Below are 15,213 nucleotides of genomic sequence, written 5' to 3' on the forward strand. Positions count from 1 at the left end.
CCAAAAACACAACCCCCACACACATCGTTTTCTTTCCTGCCCCCCTAAGATTCTCGTCGCCTCCTTCAGCCCAGCCTCCCTTGGGGGGGGGGGGTGACGCACTAGCGGGGAAATTTTGCCGCGCCAGTACTTCGCCATGAGGGGGGGGGGAGGTCATGCAGAGCAAGTGCTGAAGTCGGGCATGTGGACGGACGCTGGGCGGGGGTTCAGCGGTGTGATGACCCTGCAACGCGAAGGCCCGGGCCGCGCTCCCCCCCCCCCCCCGTTCCCCCACCTCTCACCCCTTTCCTCCAACCCACATCCCTTACTCCTAACCCTGCTACTCCCGGGTTCCCTCTCCTTTTTCGGGTCCCCACTTTCCCCCCCTGCTTTCCCCCCCCCTACTTCCCCTACCTGCTCCCTCCCCACTTCCCCTACCTGCTTCCCTCCCTAAATTTCCCCCACCTCTTCCCCTCCCCTACTTCCCCTACCCGCTTCCCCTCCCCCACTTCCCCTACCTGCTTTTCCCCCCCCTACTTCCCCCCCCTACTTCCCCTCCCCTACTTTTCCCCTCCCGCTTCCCCCCCCCTACTTTCCCCCACCTGCTCCCCCCCCCTCTTCCCCTCCCCCACTTCCCCCCCCTCTTCCCTCCCCTACTTCCCCTACCTCTTCCCCCCCCCACTTCCCCACCTGCTTCCCCTCCCCCCACTTCCCCTACCGCTTCCCCTCCCCTACTTCCCCCACCTGCTTCCCCTCCCCTACTTCCCCTACCTGCTTCCCCTCCCCTACTTCCCCTACCTGCTTCCCCTCCCCTACTTCCCCTACCTGCTTCCCCTCCTGCCTTTGCTGGTTTCGGAATTCCCCTTTCCTTTTGAACCCTTTTGTCTTCCTGATTTTACCCCCCCCCCCGTGTTGACTCTCCTATTTCTCCTATTACTCTGCTGCTCTTCTCTCCCTTGCTTTCTCTCTCTCCCTCTCTCTCTCTCTCTCTTCTCTCTCCCTTTCTCTTTCTCTTTCTTTTCTTTCTCTCCTTCCCCCTTCTCTGCCCCCCCCCCTTCCCCCTTACCTCGCCAACTTCCCGTACCTCTCTACTTCTCCAACCTCTCTCCCTTACCTACCTTTCTCCCAATTCTCCCTTTCTTCCCTTTCTCCTTCTTTTCCCCCTTCTCCCTCTTTCCCCCCTTCTCTTTCTCCATTATCCCCCTTTTCTTCCCCTCCTCCCTCTCTCTTTTCTTCCCCTTCTTCCTCTTCTTCCCCTTCTTCCTCCTCTTCTCGTTCTTCCCCTTCTCCCTTTTCTCCTCTTTCTTCCCCTTCTTCCTCTTCTCCTCTTTCTTCCCCTCCTCCCCACTGCCCCCCGTGTCACCCCGTCGAGTAGCATGTCGACCGGTGCTTGGACTCCGGCCTGCGAGACATTGTGCGGCTCGTGGCGGTCGAAAAGTGCGTGGCGCTGCTGAAGGAGTTGAGGCGGCCGCCGGCGCAGGCTGAGGTACCATGACTAGCGCATTGCGGCGTTGTGCACGCACCGGCGTACCGCACGTGCACAAGGTAGGCGGGGAAGGCACACACACAGTGAGAGTGAGTAAGTGAGTAAGTGAGTGAGTGAGTGAGTGAGTGAGTGAGTGAGTGAGTGAGTGAGTGAGTGAGTGAGTGTGTGTGTGTGTGTGTGTGTGTGTGTGTGTTTTGGTGTTGTGTGTGTGTGTGTGTGTGTGTGTGTGTGTGTGTGTGTTTGCCTGCCTGCCTGCCTACCTTGTCAACCTTGCTTTGCCTGCCTCCCCTGCCTTGCCTGCCTTGCTTGGCCTGCCTGCCTTGCTTGGCCTGCCTGCCTGCCCCTCTCTGCCTACCTGTATGTATATAAATAAGGGTTTGCCTCGGGGGCTCCGGCCAGCTAATGCCACTTCTCCTTTGATGGATTTGAGATTTCCGAGCCGAGTGGCGGACGCCGCGCGGCCGGCATTTGCGTCACACCTTTGGGTCGCGCGCCTATTAAAGCCTCACGTTTATAAGGCGATTTTGGCGGCGTCTCCTTAGAGGGCTTCTTTCTTTCGCATTTCGTTTTTTCTTTTTTTTTATTATTCTCTCCATCACTTCCCTTCCTCCTACCTCATCCCGCCCGTAATTTCTTTTCCTCCTCCCCTCACCTTCTCCCTCCCTCTCGCCTCTCGCCTCTCCCTCTTCCCTCCTTATCTCCTCCCTTCCCCCTTCCCTCCCTTTCTTCCTTCCTTTTGCTCTCCCTCTTTCGTTCCCACTCCCTCCTTTCTTCTCTCTCTCTCTCTCTCTCTCTCTCTCTCTCTCTCTCTCTCTCTCTCTCTCTCTCTCTCTCTCTCTCTCTCTCTCCCTCTCTCTCTCCCTCTCCCTCTCCATCCTCCCTCCCTCTCTCCCTCCCTCCCCCTCCCCCTCCCCTCCCCCTCCCCTCCCCCTCCCCCTCCCTCCATTCATTCTTAGGTGTGAGGGGTGGGGCTTGAGCAAGGCAGTGACGTCACGTGGCAGTTTTCGTCGAGAGAGAGAGGAGAGAGAGAGAGAGAAAGAGAAAGAGAAAGAGAAAGAGAAAGAGAAAGAGAAAGAGAAAGAGACACAGACACAGACACAGACACACAGACACCGTGTGCGTGCGTGTGTGTAAAAAGAAATCTAGACTAAAACAAAAATCAAAGGGAGGGTTGTGGAGAGAAGGAATTTGCCAAACGAGAATATCTTGTCAATAAATCCGCGTAGACTTCGTGGCGATAGGGAGCGTAATGTTTTGCGGTCAGTGGAACCGTAATGCATTTACCATCGCGTCACTTTGCTATGCAGCCCACCCCCTGACTGGGTTGCATAGCAGAGGGCCTCCACTTCAACCCACCGAGGCCACACGCACCCCAGCCTACTCGCAAAGCCTCCTCTCATTGGGCCTAGGGCGCACTACTCCGACCCACCCTCCCGCCCCAGACTGCAATACTGTAGCCCACGTTCTCAGCCCCAGCCCACGTTCCCCACCCCAGCCCACGTTCCCCACCCCAGCCCACTTTCCCCTCCCCTACCCCAGAGCAAGCCCACCATCACCTCAACTTAGCCTTCCCCTTACCATAGCTCACCCCAAGCTGCTCACTCTCCCCTCCTTCACTTCAGCCCACTCCTAACTCATCCTCACTCACAGCCCACTCGTAGCTCACCCTAGCCCACTCCCTAGCCTACTCCTAGCCCACCCCTAGCCCACTTCGTAGCCCATCTCTAGCCCACTCCCTAACCTACTCCTAGCCCACCCCAAACCCACCCCTAGCCCACCCCCAACCCACCCCTGACCACTCCTAGCCCACCCTTAGCCCACTCCTAGCCCACTCCTAGCCCACTCCTAGCCAACCCCTAGCCCCCTCGCCCCCTCCTGCCAGCCTGGGAGCGACGGACGTCCGCCGCCGATTAAGTTCGAGAGGCAAAGTAGCGGCCGCATCTTTATTCCCGGCCGTTGATCAATAGCGCCACACCTACACCGCGGCCTCCTCGCGAGGGAGATCTGGCGTGGGGAGGGGAGCCGTGGGGCGCTGGCGGGAGGGAAGGGAAGAAGGGACGGAAGGGGAGGGGGAAAGGGAGAAGGGACGGAAGGGGAGAGGGAAAGGGAGAAGGGAGGGGAAGGGAGGGAGGGAGGGAGGGGAGAGGGAGGGAGGGGAGAGTGAGGGAGGGAGGGGAGAGGGAGGGAGGGGAAAGGAAAGCGAGGGGAGGGAAGGGGCGAATAGAGGGAATGGAGGAAAGGAGGGAGGAAATGGAGGGAGGGAAGGAATGATTGAAGTCTCCTGTCTCCATTTCCATGGCCCCGCCCCTGCCTCTGCCCTCGCGTATTCCATATACATATACCTATGTTTCTGTCTCTGCTCCTGCCCCTGCTCATGTCTCTCCCTGGCCCCCTCTCCCTTCCTCTACCCTCTACCCTCGACCCCTGTCCCTGTCCCTGTCCCTGTCCCTGCCCTGTCCCCCTGTCCCGTCCCGTCCCCGTCCCCTCCCCGTCCCCCTCCCCGCCCCTCCCCTCCCCGTCCCCCTCCCCGTCCCCGTCCCCTCCCCCCCTATCCCCGTCCCCTTTCCCCCCTCCCCGCCCCCTCCCCGTCCCCTCCCTATCCCCGTCCCCGTCCCCCCCCCCCAGTCCCCGTCCCTTCCCCTTCCCCCTTTCCCCCCCCGTCCTATCCCGTCCCCCCTCCCCGTCCCCGTCCTATCCCCCCCCCGCCCCGTCCCCCTCCCCCCCCTTCCCCCTCCCCCCTCCCTCCCATCCCCCTCCCCCCCCCCCCGTCCCTGTCCCGTCCCCGTCCCGTCCCCCTTCCCCGTCCCCCCTCCCTGTCCCTGTCCCTGTCATTGCCACTGAGTCTCTATCACGCGGGTGCCTAAGCGGTGGCTGGCAGGGGAGGGAAGATGGCGTCTTGAATGCGGCATGTATGGTATGTGACGTATGGTGTTGGATTTTTTATTTAATTATTTATTTATTTATTTATTTATTTTTATTATTATTGTTTTTGTGTGGGGGGGGGGGGGACGTAGCGTGGCGGGTCGTGGTGTGGTTTGGCTTAGCGTGGTTGTTTACGACATGTTTTGGGAAGGGAAGGAGAGAACAGTATGGTGGAAGGAAGGAAGGAAAGAAAGAAGGAAAGAAAGAAAGAAAGAAAGAAAGAAAGAAGGAAGGAAGGAGAGTAAGGAAAGAAGGAGAGGGTGGAGAGGGGGATAAGAAGGGAAGATAAATGTTGGGGGGAAAGGGTTGGGGAGGAGGAGGAAGGAGAGGAGAGGAGGGGGAGGAGAGGGGGAGAGGAGGAGGAGATGAGGGGGAAAGAGGGGAGATGGGGAAGGGGGATGGGGGAAGGAGGATGGGGAAAGGAAATTGGGGGAGGGGGGAGAGGGGAGCGGTGTCGCAGTTGCTCTGTGCTTGGCAGGGTTGCAAGGATCACAACCCACACTCGCACGGTCAATCAATAGCCTGAGATCTCACACTTGCGCCCACACTTAACTGCACTCTCACTCGTCCTCGTGGCACTCGCGCTCACACTTAAGGCACTCGCCTGGCACTCGCTCCCCGCCGACCCCCTATCCACTTCGCCCCGCTCTGCTTGGGTGCGTATTGCACTCGCAAGAGCTTATTGCATTCTTACTCACGTATTGCAATGTCGTCCGCCCCGGCTTCACTTTCTCGACAACTTCCCCCGTTTCGAAGATGAGTTTTATGCGATCCTTTGCTTGATTGTGCGTCGCCGTCTTCGTCGCTGTGACTAATAGGGTCAATCTTGTGCCGGGTCGCATTACGCACTCTCTCTCTCTCTCTCTCTCTCTCTCTCTCTCTCTCTCTCTCTCTCTCTCTCTCCTCTCTCTCGCTCTCTCTCTCTCTCTCTCTTTTCTCTTTCTCTCTCTCTCTCTCTCTCTCTCTCTCTCTTCTCTCTCTCCTCTCCTCTCTTCTCTCCTCTCTCTTCTTTTCTCTCTCTCTCTCTCTCTCTAACTCAGACTTTTCCCTTGTCCCTGTCCCACTTCTTATCCCTGCCCTGCCCTGTCCTGTCCTGCCCTGCCCTGCCCTGCCCTGCCCTGCCCTGCCCTGCCCTGCCCTGCCCTGCCCTGCCCTGTATATATCCTGCCCTGTATATACCCTGCCCTGCCCTGTCCATTCCCCTGTCCCTTCCCCTGCCCCCGCTCTTACCCTTGCCCCTGTCCCTTGCCCTGCCTCTGCCCCTGCCCTGCCCTTGCCCTGCCTCTGCCCCTGCCCTTGCCCTGCCTCTGCCCCTGCCCTGCCCTTGCCCTGCCCCTGCCCCTGCCCCTGCCCTTGCCCTGCCCCTGTCCCTGCCCCCGCTCTTGCCCTTGCCCCTGCCCCTGCCCTGCCCCTGTCCCTGCCCTGTATATACCCAACCCCTTCTGCTGTCCCTGCTCATCGTCGTCTTTGCGGGCGGGGAGGGAGTTCTGAGAATGACCGCCCCGCCTTCTGCAGGTCGTGTCCTGCGCCGTCCAAGGGGAGTGGGTTCGTGGCACTTCTGGCGAATATTGCTCCTTGGCGCAGTCTACAGCAAATATGGGTTGTTTGACCAGATGACGACAGAAACCAGCCTCCCCGAATCTCGCGGGAGCTCTCTGCCACCCTGCGCTGTTTCCAAGCCGGGACGGGCGGACTACGCTTCGAAATGCAGATTAAAATTCATGCGAAAGGAGGCTTGCATTGCGTCCCTGGCGACCCCTGGCTTTTTCGGTTTACTGTAGCTTAAACAGAAGTCACTACAAGCAAAGGGAGTTTTAAGACTGACGTCAGCTGTTACGAAAGAGGGCAAGTCGAGTTGAATGCTTATGCTGCAGATGTCACAATAGCGGGGGGCGTAGGGAAGGGACGTTTCACCATACGCATGTGATATATTCATGATGGACCGAGTCGTTGTTTTATTCACCTTATACCTTGGGAAAGAACGGCAGCGTGTCGCCGTTTGGAGTGTGTTCGGATGACGTCAGGCCAGGGCATCATCATCCCGGGGGACATCGACTACAGCCGAGGGAGGACATCATTCAGGACATCATCATACCGGAACGTCGATTATCATCCCTGCCAGACGTCATCATCACAGGACATCAGTCTTCATCCGAGGACATCATCCCAGAGCATCCCCATCATCCGTGATCATCATCCCAAGGCATCAGCAATTTGCACAACGAAAATAGACAAGCTGACAAGATGTTCGACGATACGAAGATAATAATTCCTTTCGGGAGGATAAGTTCGGCTGATAAGATAAGATCGACGCTGGTGTACAGACCCTCGACCTCAGGCGGAGGGGGTCGGCTTTTTCCGGCTTTTTAGGGCGGGTCATGTTGGTGAAAGTGGGGTTGATGTTGAATGGTGATGGTGTTGAATGTTTAATGTTGGTGATGGTGGTGTTGATAGTGATGGTGAATGTTGACGTCGATATTGGTGTTTGATGATGTAGATGATTTTGATGTTGAGTGGTGTTGATGTTGAATAATGTTGATGATGATGAAGTTGGTTATAATGATGTTTAATATTGGTGGACTGATATGTTTTTTGCTGTTATTATTATTTTGTTGATGTTGCTGTTAAAAATAGTAATGATAATTGTAGTAGTAGTAGTAGTAGCAATCGTAGTCGTAGTCGCTGTGGTAGTAGTAATAGTAGTAGTAATAGCATTAGTGACGCTATTATTAGGATTGGTTTTAGTGTTATAAACATGCTTGTAATGATTGGCTATTGTTATCATTGATTACTATATATGTAATAATACTGTAATTTTATTTTTTGTTTCTTGAGAGAGATAGAAGCCGTAGGGGGTGGGGGTGGGGGGGACCTGCCTCGTGTCCTGTATTGGCCAACATGCCAAGTCATCCTCATCCTTATGTTTGTTCTTGTCTACTTCTCGGCTATCGTGTTTCTCTCTCCCTTCTCTTTCTATTCTCTCGGCACATGTCCTTTCTCCCTTCCTTTCTCCTCACCCTTCCCTCTTGTGCATCGGTCTCCCTTCTCCTCTCCCCCGCCCTCGGTTCTTGTGCTTGCCTCTCCCTTCTCTTCACCCCCCACCCCCCGTGACTATTGTGCCTCCCCCCCCCTCAGCTCTTGTGTTTCTAACCCCCTCCCTCCTCCTCCTCCTCCTCCTCCTCCTCCTCCTCCTCCTCCTCCTCCTCCTCCTCCTCCTCCTCCTCCTCCTCCTCCTCCTCCTCCTCCTCCTCCTCCTCCTCCTCCTCCTCCTCCTAATCCCTCTGCATTGACACCTTCCCCCGGGGCCGCAGACGTGTTACCACAGGGGTGTACTAACAGAAGGGTAGGGTGAGGGTAATAAAGCTTCTCTCCATCCTTCTCCTCCCCTCCTCTCGGCTCTTCCCTTTTCCTCCCCCTCCCTCGGCTCTTCCCCTTTCCCCCTCCCTCAGCTCTTCCCCATTCCTCCCCCTCTGCTCTTCCCCTTCCCCCCCTCCTCTCCCCCTCCTCTCCCCCCTCTAACCCCTCGTTAGCGATACTTACCCGGCGTATGCCATCAGGGCGGGGAAACTAAAACAAAAGTCCATATATATAAGATATAGAGACTTTAAAGAAGGATAAGTCGTGGCAGAGATAGGGTATTCCTAGGGCTTGAGGTGGGTAGGCCCCTGAGATGCCCTGGGCTGGCGTGGTGGCGTCCGTGGGCGTTTCGGGCGGAGGCGGGCGGAGGTGGGGTGGTGGTGGAGGTCCTTCTTGGAGGTCCTTCTTGGAGGTCCTTCTTGGAGGTCCTTCTTGGAGGTCCTTCTTGGAGGTCCTTCTTGGAGGTCCTTCTTGGAGGTCCTTCTTGGAGGGCGGGCTCTCGGGCGTAGCTGGTGTTTGGGCGTGGCAGCGGGTCTTTTATTTCTGATGGGGATTTTGGCCTTTGTGAAATCAGTATCGTCACATAATTATTATTGTTATTGTTATTGTTATGTTATTACTATTACTATTACTATTACTATTATTGTTATTGTTATTGTTATTGTTATTTTATTGTTATTGTTATTGTTATTGTTATTGTTATTATCGTTATTGTTATTATTATTATTGTTATTGTTATTATTGTTATTATTATTATTATTATTATTATTATTATTATTATTATTATTTTTATGATGAGCAATGTTATGATCGTTACATGCTATAATCAGTGGCCTCCCCTCCCCTCGCTTCTCCCCCCCCCCCTTGCTTCTCCCCCCCCCCTTGCTTCTTTTCCCTCCCCTCGCTTCTTTTCCCTCCCCTCGCTTATTTTCCCTTCCCTGGCTTCTTTTCCCTCCCCTCGCTTCTTTTCCCTTCCCTGGCTTCTTTTCCCTCCCCTCGCTTCTTTTCCCTTCCCTGGCTTCTTTTCCTCCTCGCTTCTTTTCCCTCCCCTCGCTTCTTTTCCCTCCCCTCGCTTCTTTTCCCTCCCCTCGCTTCTTTTCCCTCCCTCCCCCCTCCCCTCCCCTCCCCCGCCCGCTCCCCTCCCCCACATTACTGCGAACGCAGCAGTGAATTCTGTATCCCATGATTCATAATAAATCTAAACTTTGAGCAGCTTTTAGAGGAATTAAAAAAAATAAAGGATCTCATTGCTAACTCTTCTCTTTTGCTGAAGAAGAAAAGTATTTAAAAAAATAATAATAATCACATCTCGCTGCCACCGTCTATCGCGGTCTGTGCCAAGGTCTGTATAAGTCCTTATATAGACCTTGATCTGTGCACGCGTTGGGGAACTAACCTTCCCGTGTGTCTGCCGTTCGGACCTGTCCTTTGCCGCCGTTCGCTAATGATGTGCTTTCTCTTTGTTTGTTTCCGCAGGTATGTATCGTGTGTTCCTTGGGCCTGTTCATAAGGCTGGTAAGTGCTCCGTTTTCTTGTGCGTTTTTAGGGTGGGTGGGTGGGTGGGTGTGTTGGGGTATGGGGGGGAGGGATAAGTGTGTGTGTGTGTGAGTGTGTGTGAGTGTGTGGGTGTGAGTGTGTGTGAGTGTGTGTGAGTGTGTGTGAGTGTGTGAGAGTGAGTGTCTGTGTGAGAGAGAGTGTCTGTGTGAGAGAGAGTGTCTGTGTGAGAGAGAGTGTCTGTGTGAGAGAGAGTGTCTGTGTGAGAGAGAGTGTCTGTGTGAGAGAGAGTGTCTGTGTGAGAGAGAGTGTCTGTGTGAGAGAGAGTGTCTGTGTGAGAGAGAGTGTCTGTGTGAGAGAGATGTCTGTGTGAGAGAGAGTGTCTGTGTGAGAGAGAGTGTCGGTGGGTGTCTGTGTAGAGAGAGTTCTGTGAGAGAGAGAGTGTGTGTGTGTGTGTGTGTGTGTGTGTGTGTGTGTGTGTGTGTGTGTGTGTGTGTGTGTGTGTGTGTGTGTGTGTGTGTGTGTGTGTGTTGTGTGTGTCTCTCTCTCTCTCTTTTTGAACTTTATTTTCTTTCACTTTGATCTTTTCTCTTTTCTGTGTGTTTTATATTTCTTTCTTCTTTGTGTATACATACGCTCTCGCATCTTTAAAAGTAGTTTTCTTTCTCTTTGCCAATTTCTTTTATAATCTGTATGTGTGGTCCCTGCGTTCATTTCCTCCTCCTCCTCCTCCTCCTCATCTCCTCCTCCTCCCTCCTCCTCCTCTCTCCTCCTCCTCCTCCTCCTCCTCCTCCTCCTCCTCCTCCTCCTCCTCCTCCTCCTCCTCCTCCTCCTCTTTCACCTCTTCCTCCTCCTCATCATCATCAATCATCATCAATCATTATACCCATCCTCGTGTGTGAGTGTAAGTGTAAGTGTGAGTGTGAGTGTGAGTGTAAGTGTGAGTGTGAGTGTGAGTGTGAGTGTGAGTGTGAGTGTGAGTGTGAGTGTGAGTGTGAGTGTGATAGTGTGTGTGTGTGAGTGTGAGTGTGTGTGTGTCTGTGTGCGAGTGTGTGTGTGTGTCATTGAAATGCCCTGTGTCAATATTTGCGCGGTGTGTCTGTGTTCTTGTGTATGTGCGTTCGTCTGCACGTATGGGTATGTGTGTGTGTAAGGCGCGTGCGTGCTGGGTATATTATGATATTTCAGTACGGCTCTCTATTTAATATCCATTGTTGCATTCATTTTTTAAACCAGAATTTCCGCTTCGACCGCCGCCCAAATCCCTCCTTTTGGGGCATTGTTAGGCCGGGGCTGCCGCGTCGAGAGGTGCCCAGTCGCGTCCAATTCGTACCCTAGAAGGTCGCGGCGAATGGATGGATGGACGGATGGCTGAGTGGGTGGAAGGATGGGTGGATGGGTGGGTGGGTGGAAGGAAGGATGTGTGGGTGTTTCAGATGGATGGGTGGATGGAAGGATGGATGGGTGGGTGAGTGAGTGGGAGGGTGGATGGGTAGATGGATGAATGGATGGATGGATGGATGGGTAGGTGGGTGGATGGGTAGGTGGGTGGATGGGTGAGTAGGCGGGAAGGCGGATGGGCAGGTGGGTCGATGAGGAGGCGAAGAAACATGTCTCGAGCAAGTGAACATGCTCGCCCCGTGTGCGTTTGGGAGGCAAGGATTTCGGAACCATTGAGGGAGGTAGGGAAGGTGGGCGGGTGGGTGGGTGGGGAAAATGGGGAAGGTGGGGAAGGTCAGGGGGTGAGTGGGTAGGTAGAGAAGGTGGGGAAGGAAGCTGGGTAGGGGGTAAAGAAGATAGGTGGGTGAGTGGGGAAAGTAGCGAGTGGTGGGGAAGGTGGGGAAGGTAGATGGATGGGTAGACGGGGAACGTGGGCAGGGAACGCGGATGGTGAACGTGTGTAAGTAACGTGGCGGGGGACGTGAGCAGGGAACGTGGGCGGGGACGTGGGCGGGTCGGGGCGGAGCGAGGGACGTGGTTGGGGGGACGTGGACGAGGGACGTGGGCGGGGGACGTGGGCGGTGGGGGAGGGGTTCGCTGGAGACAAGGACGAGGTGACAGAGTGGCCGCTTCTTGCACATGATAGCAGGGTCGTGGCGTTACTATAGCGACAGCTTCCGCGGGCCCGGAGATCCCCGCGCGTCTTCTGTGAACGCCGCCACCCTTCCCCCCCTCCCCCCTCCCCCCCTCCCCACTCCCCACTCCCTCCCTCCCCACTCCCTCCCTCCCCACTCCCCCCAGGGCGCCCGGATGGTTGTCGTTCCTTGGCCGGGTTGGTCATTGCGTTCGTTCGTTCGTTCTTCGTTCTTTTTTTTATTTTTTTTTTCGTTCTTTTCAATTTGCCTTCCTCACCATCTTCTGTCTCTCCCTCCCTTCGTCAAACCTTCAATTTCTCCTTCACTCACTCCTGCCCTCGTTCGTTTGTTCGTTCACTCACTCACTCACTCACTCACTCACTCACTCACTCACTCACTCACTCACTCACTCACTCACTCACTCACTCACTCACTCACCACTCACTCACTCACTCACTCACTCACTCACTCACTCACTCACTCACTCACTCACTCACTCACGCACTCACTCACTCACTCAATCTCACTCTCACTCACTCACTCACTCACCTCACTCACTCACTCACTCCTCACTCACTCACTCCTCATCCTCACTCACTCACTCACTCACTCACTCACTCATCACCCACACTCTCTCTCTCTCTCTCTCTCTCTCTCTCTCTCTCTCTCTCTCTCTCTCTCTCTCTCTCTCTCTCTCTCTCTCTCTCTCTCTCTCTCTCTCTCTCTTTCTCCCTCTAACCTTCCACTTCTTTCTCTTTCCTTGCATATTAACCTTTTGAACAATTTTTGTAACAGCTTCTTTCGCCCTGTTGCAAAGGACAAAAGATGCTCGAGTGCGCACCGACTTGCATTCTTAATACTTGTACGATGTGAGCGCACGCACTCACGCACGCACGCACTCACGCATTTGCATTTTGCATTTGGAGCCCCCAGCGAAACTGCAAAGAGGGGGACGAACGCACGAACCGAGATTTCTTGTCAGCATCACGCACGCGCACATGTTCGCACCCACACGCGAAGGAACTGGCACAGCAAACAAACATATGTGTTGTTGAAGAGGTGACAGAGGTAGAATGTCGTGTTTGTGTAAGGTCTCGGGTACCCTCTCTCGCCGTCACTTCCCCCCCGCCCCCACCTCCACCTCCCTTCTCACCATTCCCCTCCACCTCCCCACTCCCAGTTCCTCACCTCTACCCTCCCCTCCGTCAGGATGCTTGGAACTGTCACACGTCACGCCCTGGGACACTCTCTTCTGCGTCTCTCTCTCTCTCTCTCTCTCTCTCTCTCTCTCTCTCTCTCTCTCTCTCTCTCTCTCTCCTCTCTCCCTCTCCCTCTCCCCTCTCCCTCTCCCTCTCTCCCTCTCCCTCTCCCCCTCTCTCCCTCTCCCTCTCCCCTCCCTCCTCTCTCTCCCTCTCTCTCTCTCCCCCCCCCCTCTCTCTCTCTCCTCTCTCTCCTCTCTCTCTCTCCCTCTCCCTCTCTCCCCCTCTCTCCTCTCTCTCTTCTCTCTCTCTCTCTCTCTCTCTCTCTCTCCTCTCTCTCTCTCTCTCTTTCGCCCTCCCTCTCCCTCTCTCTTTCCCTATTCCTCTCCCTCTCCCTTTCCCTTTCCCTTTCCCTTTCCCTTCCTCTCCCTCCCCCTCGCCCTCTCACTCTCCCTCTCCCTCGCCCTCGCCCCTCGCCCTCGCCCCTCCCCTCCCCTCTCCCCTCCCCCTCCCCCTCCCCTCTCCCCCTCCCCTCCCTCCCTCCCCCGCTTAAAATCCCCTCGTCCCTATCCCGCGCTCTCACCCCTCACCCCGACCCCTTTGAAGTGTCAAGCGTTTCCGCGACCCTCGAACTTTCATGTGCTATCACCCCATGCCTTCGAACCCTCCTGTGCCCCCTTCCGTCTTCTCAAAGTCTACTGCATTCCCCCGCCCTTCGATGTGCTCCCCCCCCCCCTCTTGCCCCATCAAACTTCCTTGTGCTATTTACCCCGCAGAGTCTCTGTGCCCCCACTCCGTCGAACTCTCCTATACCCCCTGCCACTCTCCGTACCCTGCTCCCTCGGACTCTCATGTACCCCTCCTCGAGATCTCTCCCCCCCTCCCCCATCCCACTTGTTTCCAGGAAGATCCTCCCGATGTTGTTTGCGCGTTCCTTGTGATCCCCGGCTGTGTGCTAGCGCTCCGGAGGGATATGTGCTCGCGAGGGGGACGAGTGCGCCGGCGAAGGCGTCGAAGGGGCACTGGGTGTCATCGTGTCCCAGATATTATTCGGATGTCGATCGCGTGAGTATTCAGCCTTGCGGATGTCGCCGTCCGTTTCTGGAGTCATCGGAAAAGTTGAGTCGTGGTGCCAACCAACGGCATCTCGTGCAGAACGAAGGAGTCCTGAACACGGACTCCTGAACACGGACTCCTGAACACGGACTCCTGAACACGGACTCCTGAACACGGACTCATGCTCTGGGGGGCTTGGGGAGAAGCGGTCAAGCCAGTGCATGTGTGTATGAAGGCTGAGGGGAGTGGGGGTCGTGTGGGTAACGTTGTGTAAGTCCTCTTTTCACGCCCAGAGCCTCGCACTGACGCCCACGTCTTGGTAAACAAGTTAGGCTTAGCTCCGTGGCTCTGCTCGCGGGGATGATCCCCGGGAGCTCGAATCTAAGCGAGGGCAAACGCGTAAGCACGCTCCGGGGCCGGCTTGGGGGTGTTGATTAATTACCGCCTGTCATCCCACGAAGGCGTCGCTGCTGTTGGTCGCTCGCTCGGCCGCGGACACGTCCCTCTTGACTGACCGATCTCTCTGTCGGCGTTGGTTTCGCATCACGTGGGATTGGCTCCCATGCGCCCAGCACGCTCAACGCACGCCAGAGCGACGCCCCTCGCACTCCCGCGCCCCTCCCTCCCGGACGCCGCCTCCGGCAACCCCCAAGATACCGCAATTACAACACATCCAGCACCAGGATGTGAGTGTGTTTGTATGAGAGAGGAATCTGTTGTTGAGCCAGCCCGAGAGTGATATTGGCTTTGGCACCCATAGAACGCACACAGGTTTATGATTTGGATTTTATGGTGTTATTTTCGGTCGACACTTGTAGTGATATATTGGTGACGTTGATTTGACTAGAATACACAATAACCGCATGTCGCCCACAATGCACCAGGTACAGTAACGTTTTGTGTCTATATTCTGATGTTTTTGTATATATATGTATATTTTTTGTTGGAATTGTCACACGTCACGCCCTGGGACTCTCTTCTTTAACGCTTGTCATTGACGTCTGCCTTACATTTGCTTATTTGAAAATCATTTTACTTTGCATCATCCCCACTAAGTGGCTTACTCAGTACCGGAAAAAAAACGGAAAACAAAAACAAAAACAAAAAATAAGACCGCAGATTATAACCCAATTCGGTACCCCACAGTGAGTGTTCCTCATGGGACCAGGAGACGTCAGGAGCTCAGGGAGGCGAAGCGAAGTCCTCCCAGAAGGCGACCCTGAGGACGGCCTGTGAGAGTCGTGACCGTTCGAGCTCCGATGAACTTTCTGACACAAACATTGCGCTCAGGGGAGGCTCTCGGGTGGCTCAGAGCAAGGCTGGGGGTGGGGGGAGGGTAAGGGAGGGAGGAGGGAGGGAGAGGAGGTGGGGTAGAAGGAGAGAGAGAGAGAGGAGGAGAGATTGTGAAATAGAGAATGAGGGAGGGGAGAAAAGGAGAGAGAGAGTGAGATTGAGAATGACGGAGGGAGGGGAGGAGGGAGGGAGAGGAGGAGGAGGGAGGGGAGAGGAGGGAGGGAGGGAGAGGAGGAGGGGGGAGGGAGAGGAGAGGAGGGAGGGTAGAAGGAGAGAGAGAGAGAGGAGGAGAGATTGTGAAATAGAGAATGAGGGAGGGGAGAAAAGGAGAGAGAGAGTGAGATTAATGGGG

General features: G+C 55.3%; 1 protein-coding gene across 32 annotated transcripts in view; it reads left to right on the plus strand.

The window, feature by feature from the left end:
* The window catches only part of LOC119574596 (insulin receptor substrate 1-B-like), a 127,713-nt gene that overhangs the window by 77,241 nt on the left and 35,259 nt on the right, over positions 1–15,213 (plus strand). For 26 of the 32 annotated variants that reach the window (XM_037921898.1, XM_037921906.1, XM_037921901.1 and 23 more), the window contains one exon: positions 9,221–9,259. The exons of the other annotated variants lie outside the window; for them this stretch is intronic. In XM_037921898.1, coding sequence (XP_037777826.1) covers positions 9,221–9,259 — 39 coding nt within the window. The remainder of the gene's footprint in view (positions 1–9,220; positions 9,260–15,213) is intronic. 32 annotated transcript variants of the gene reach the window in all.

The sequence above is a fragment of the Penaeus monodon genome, chromosome 6 (assembly GCF_015228065.2).
Source record: "Penaeus monodon isolate SGIC_2016 chromosome 6, NSTDA_Pmon_1, whole genome shotgun sequence".
NCBI lineage: Eukaryota > Metazoa > Arthropoda > Malacostraca > Decapoda > Penaeidae > Penaeus > Penaeus monodon.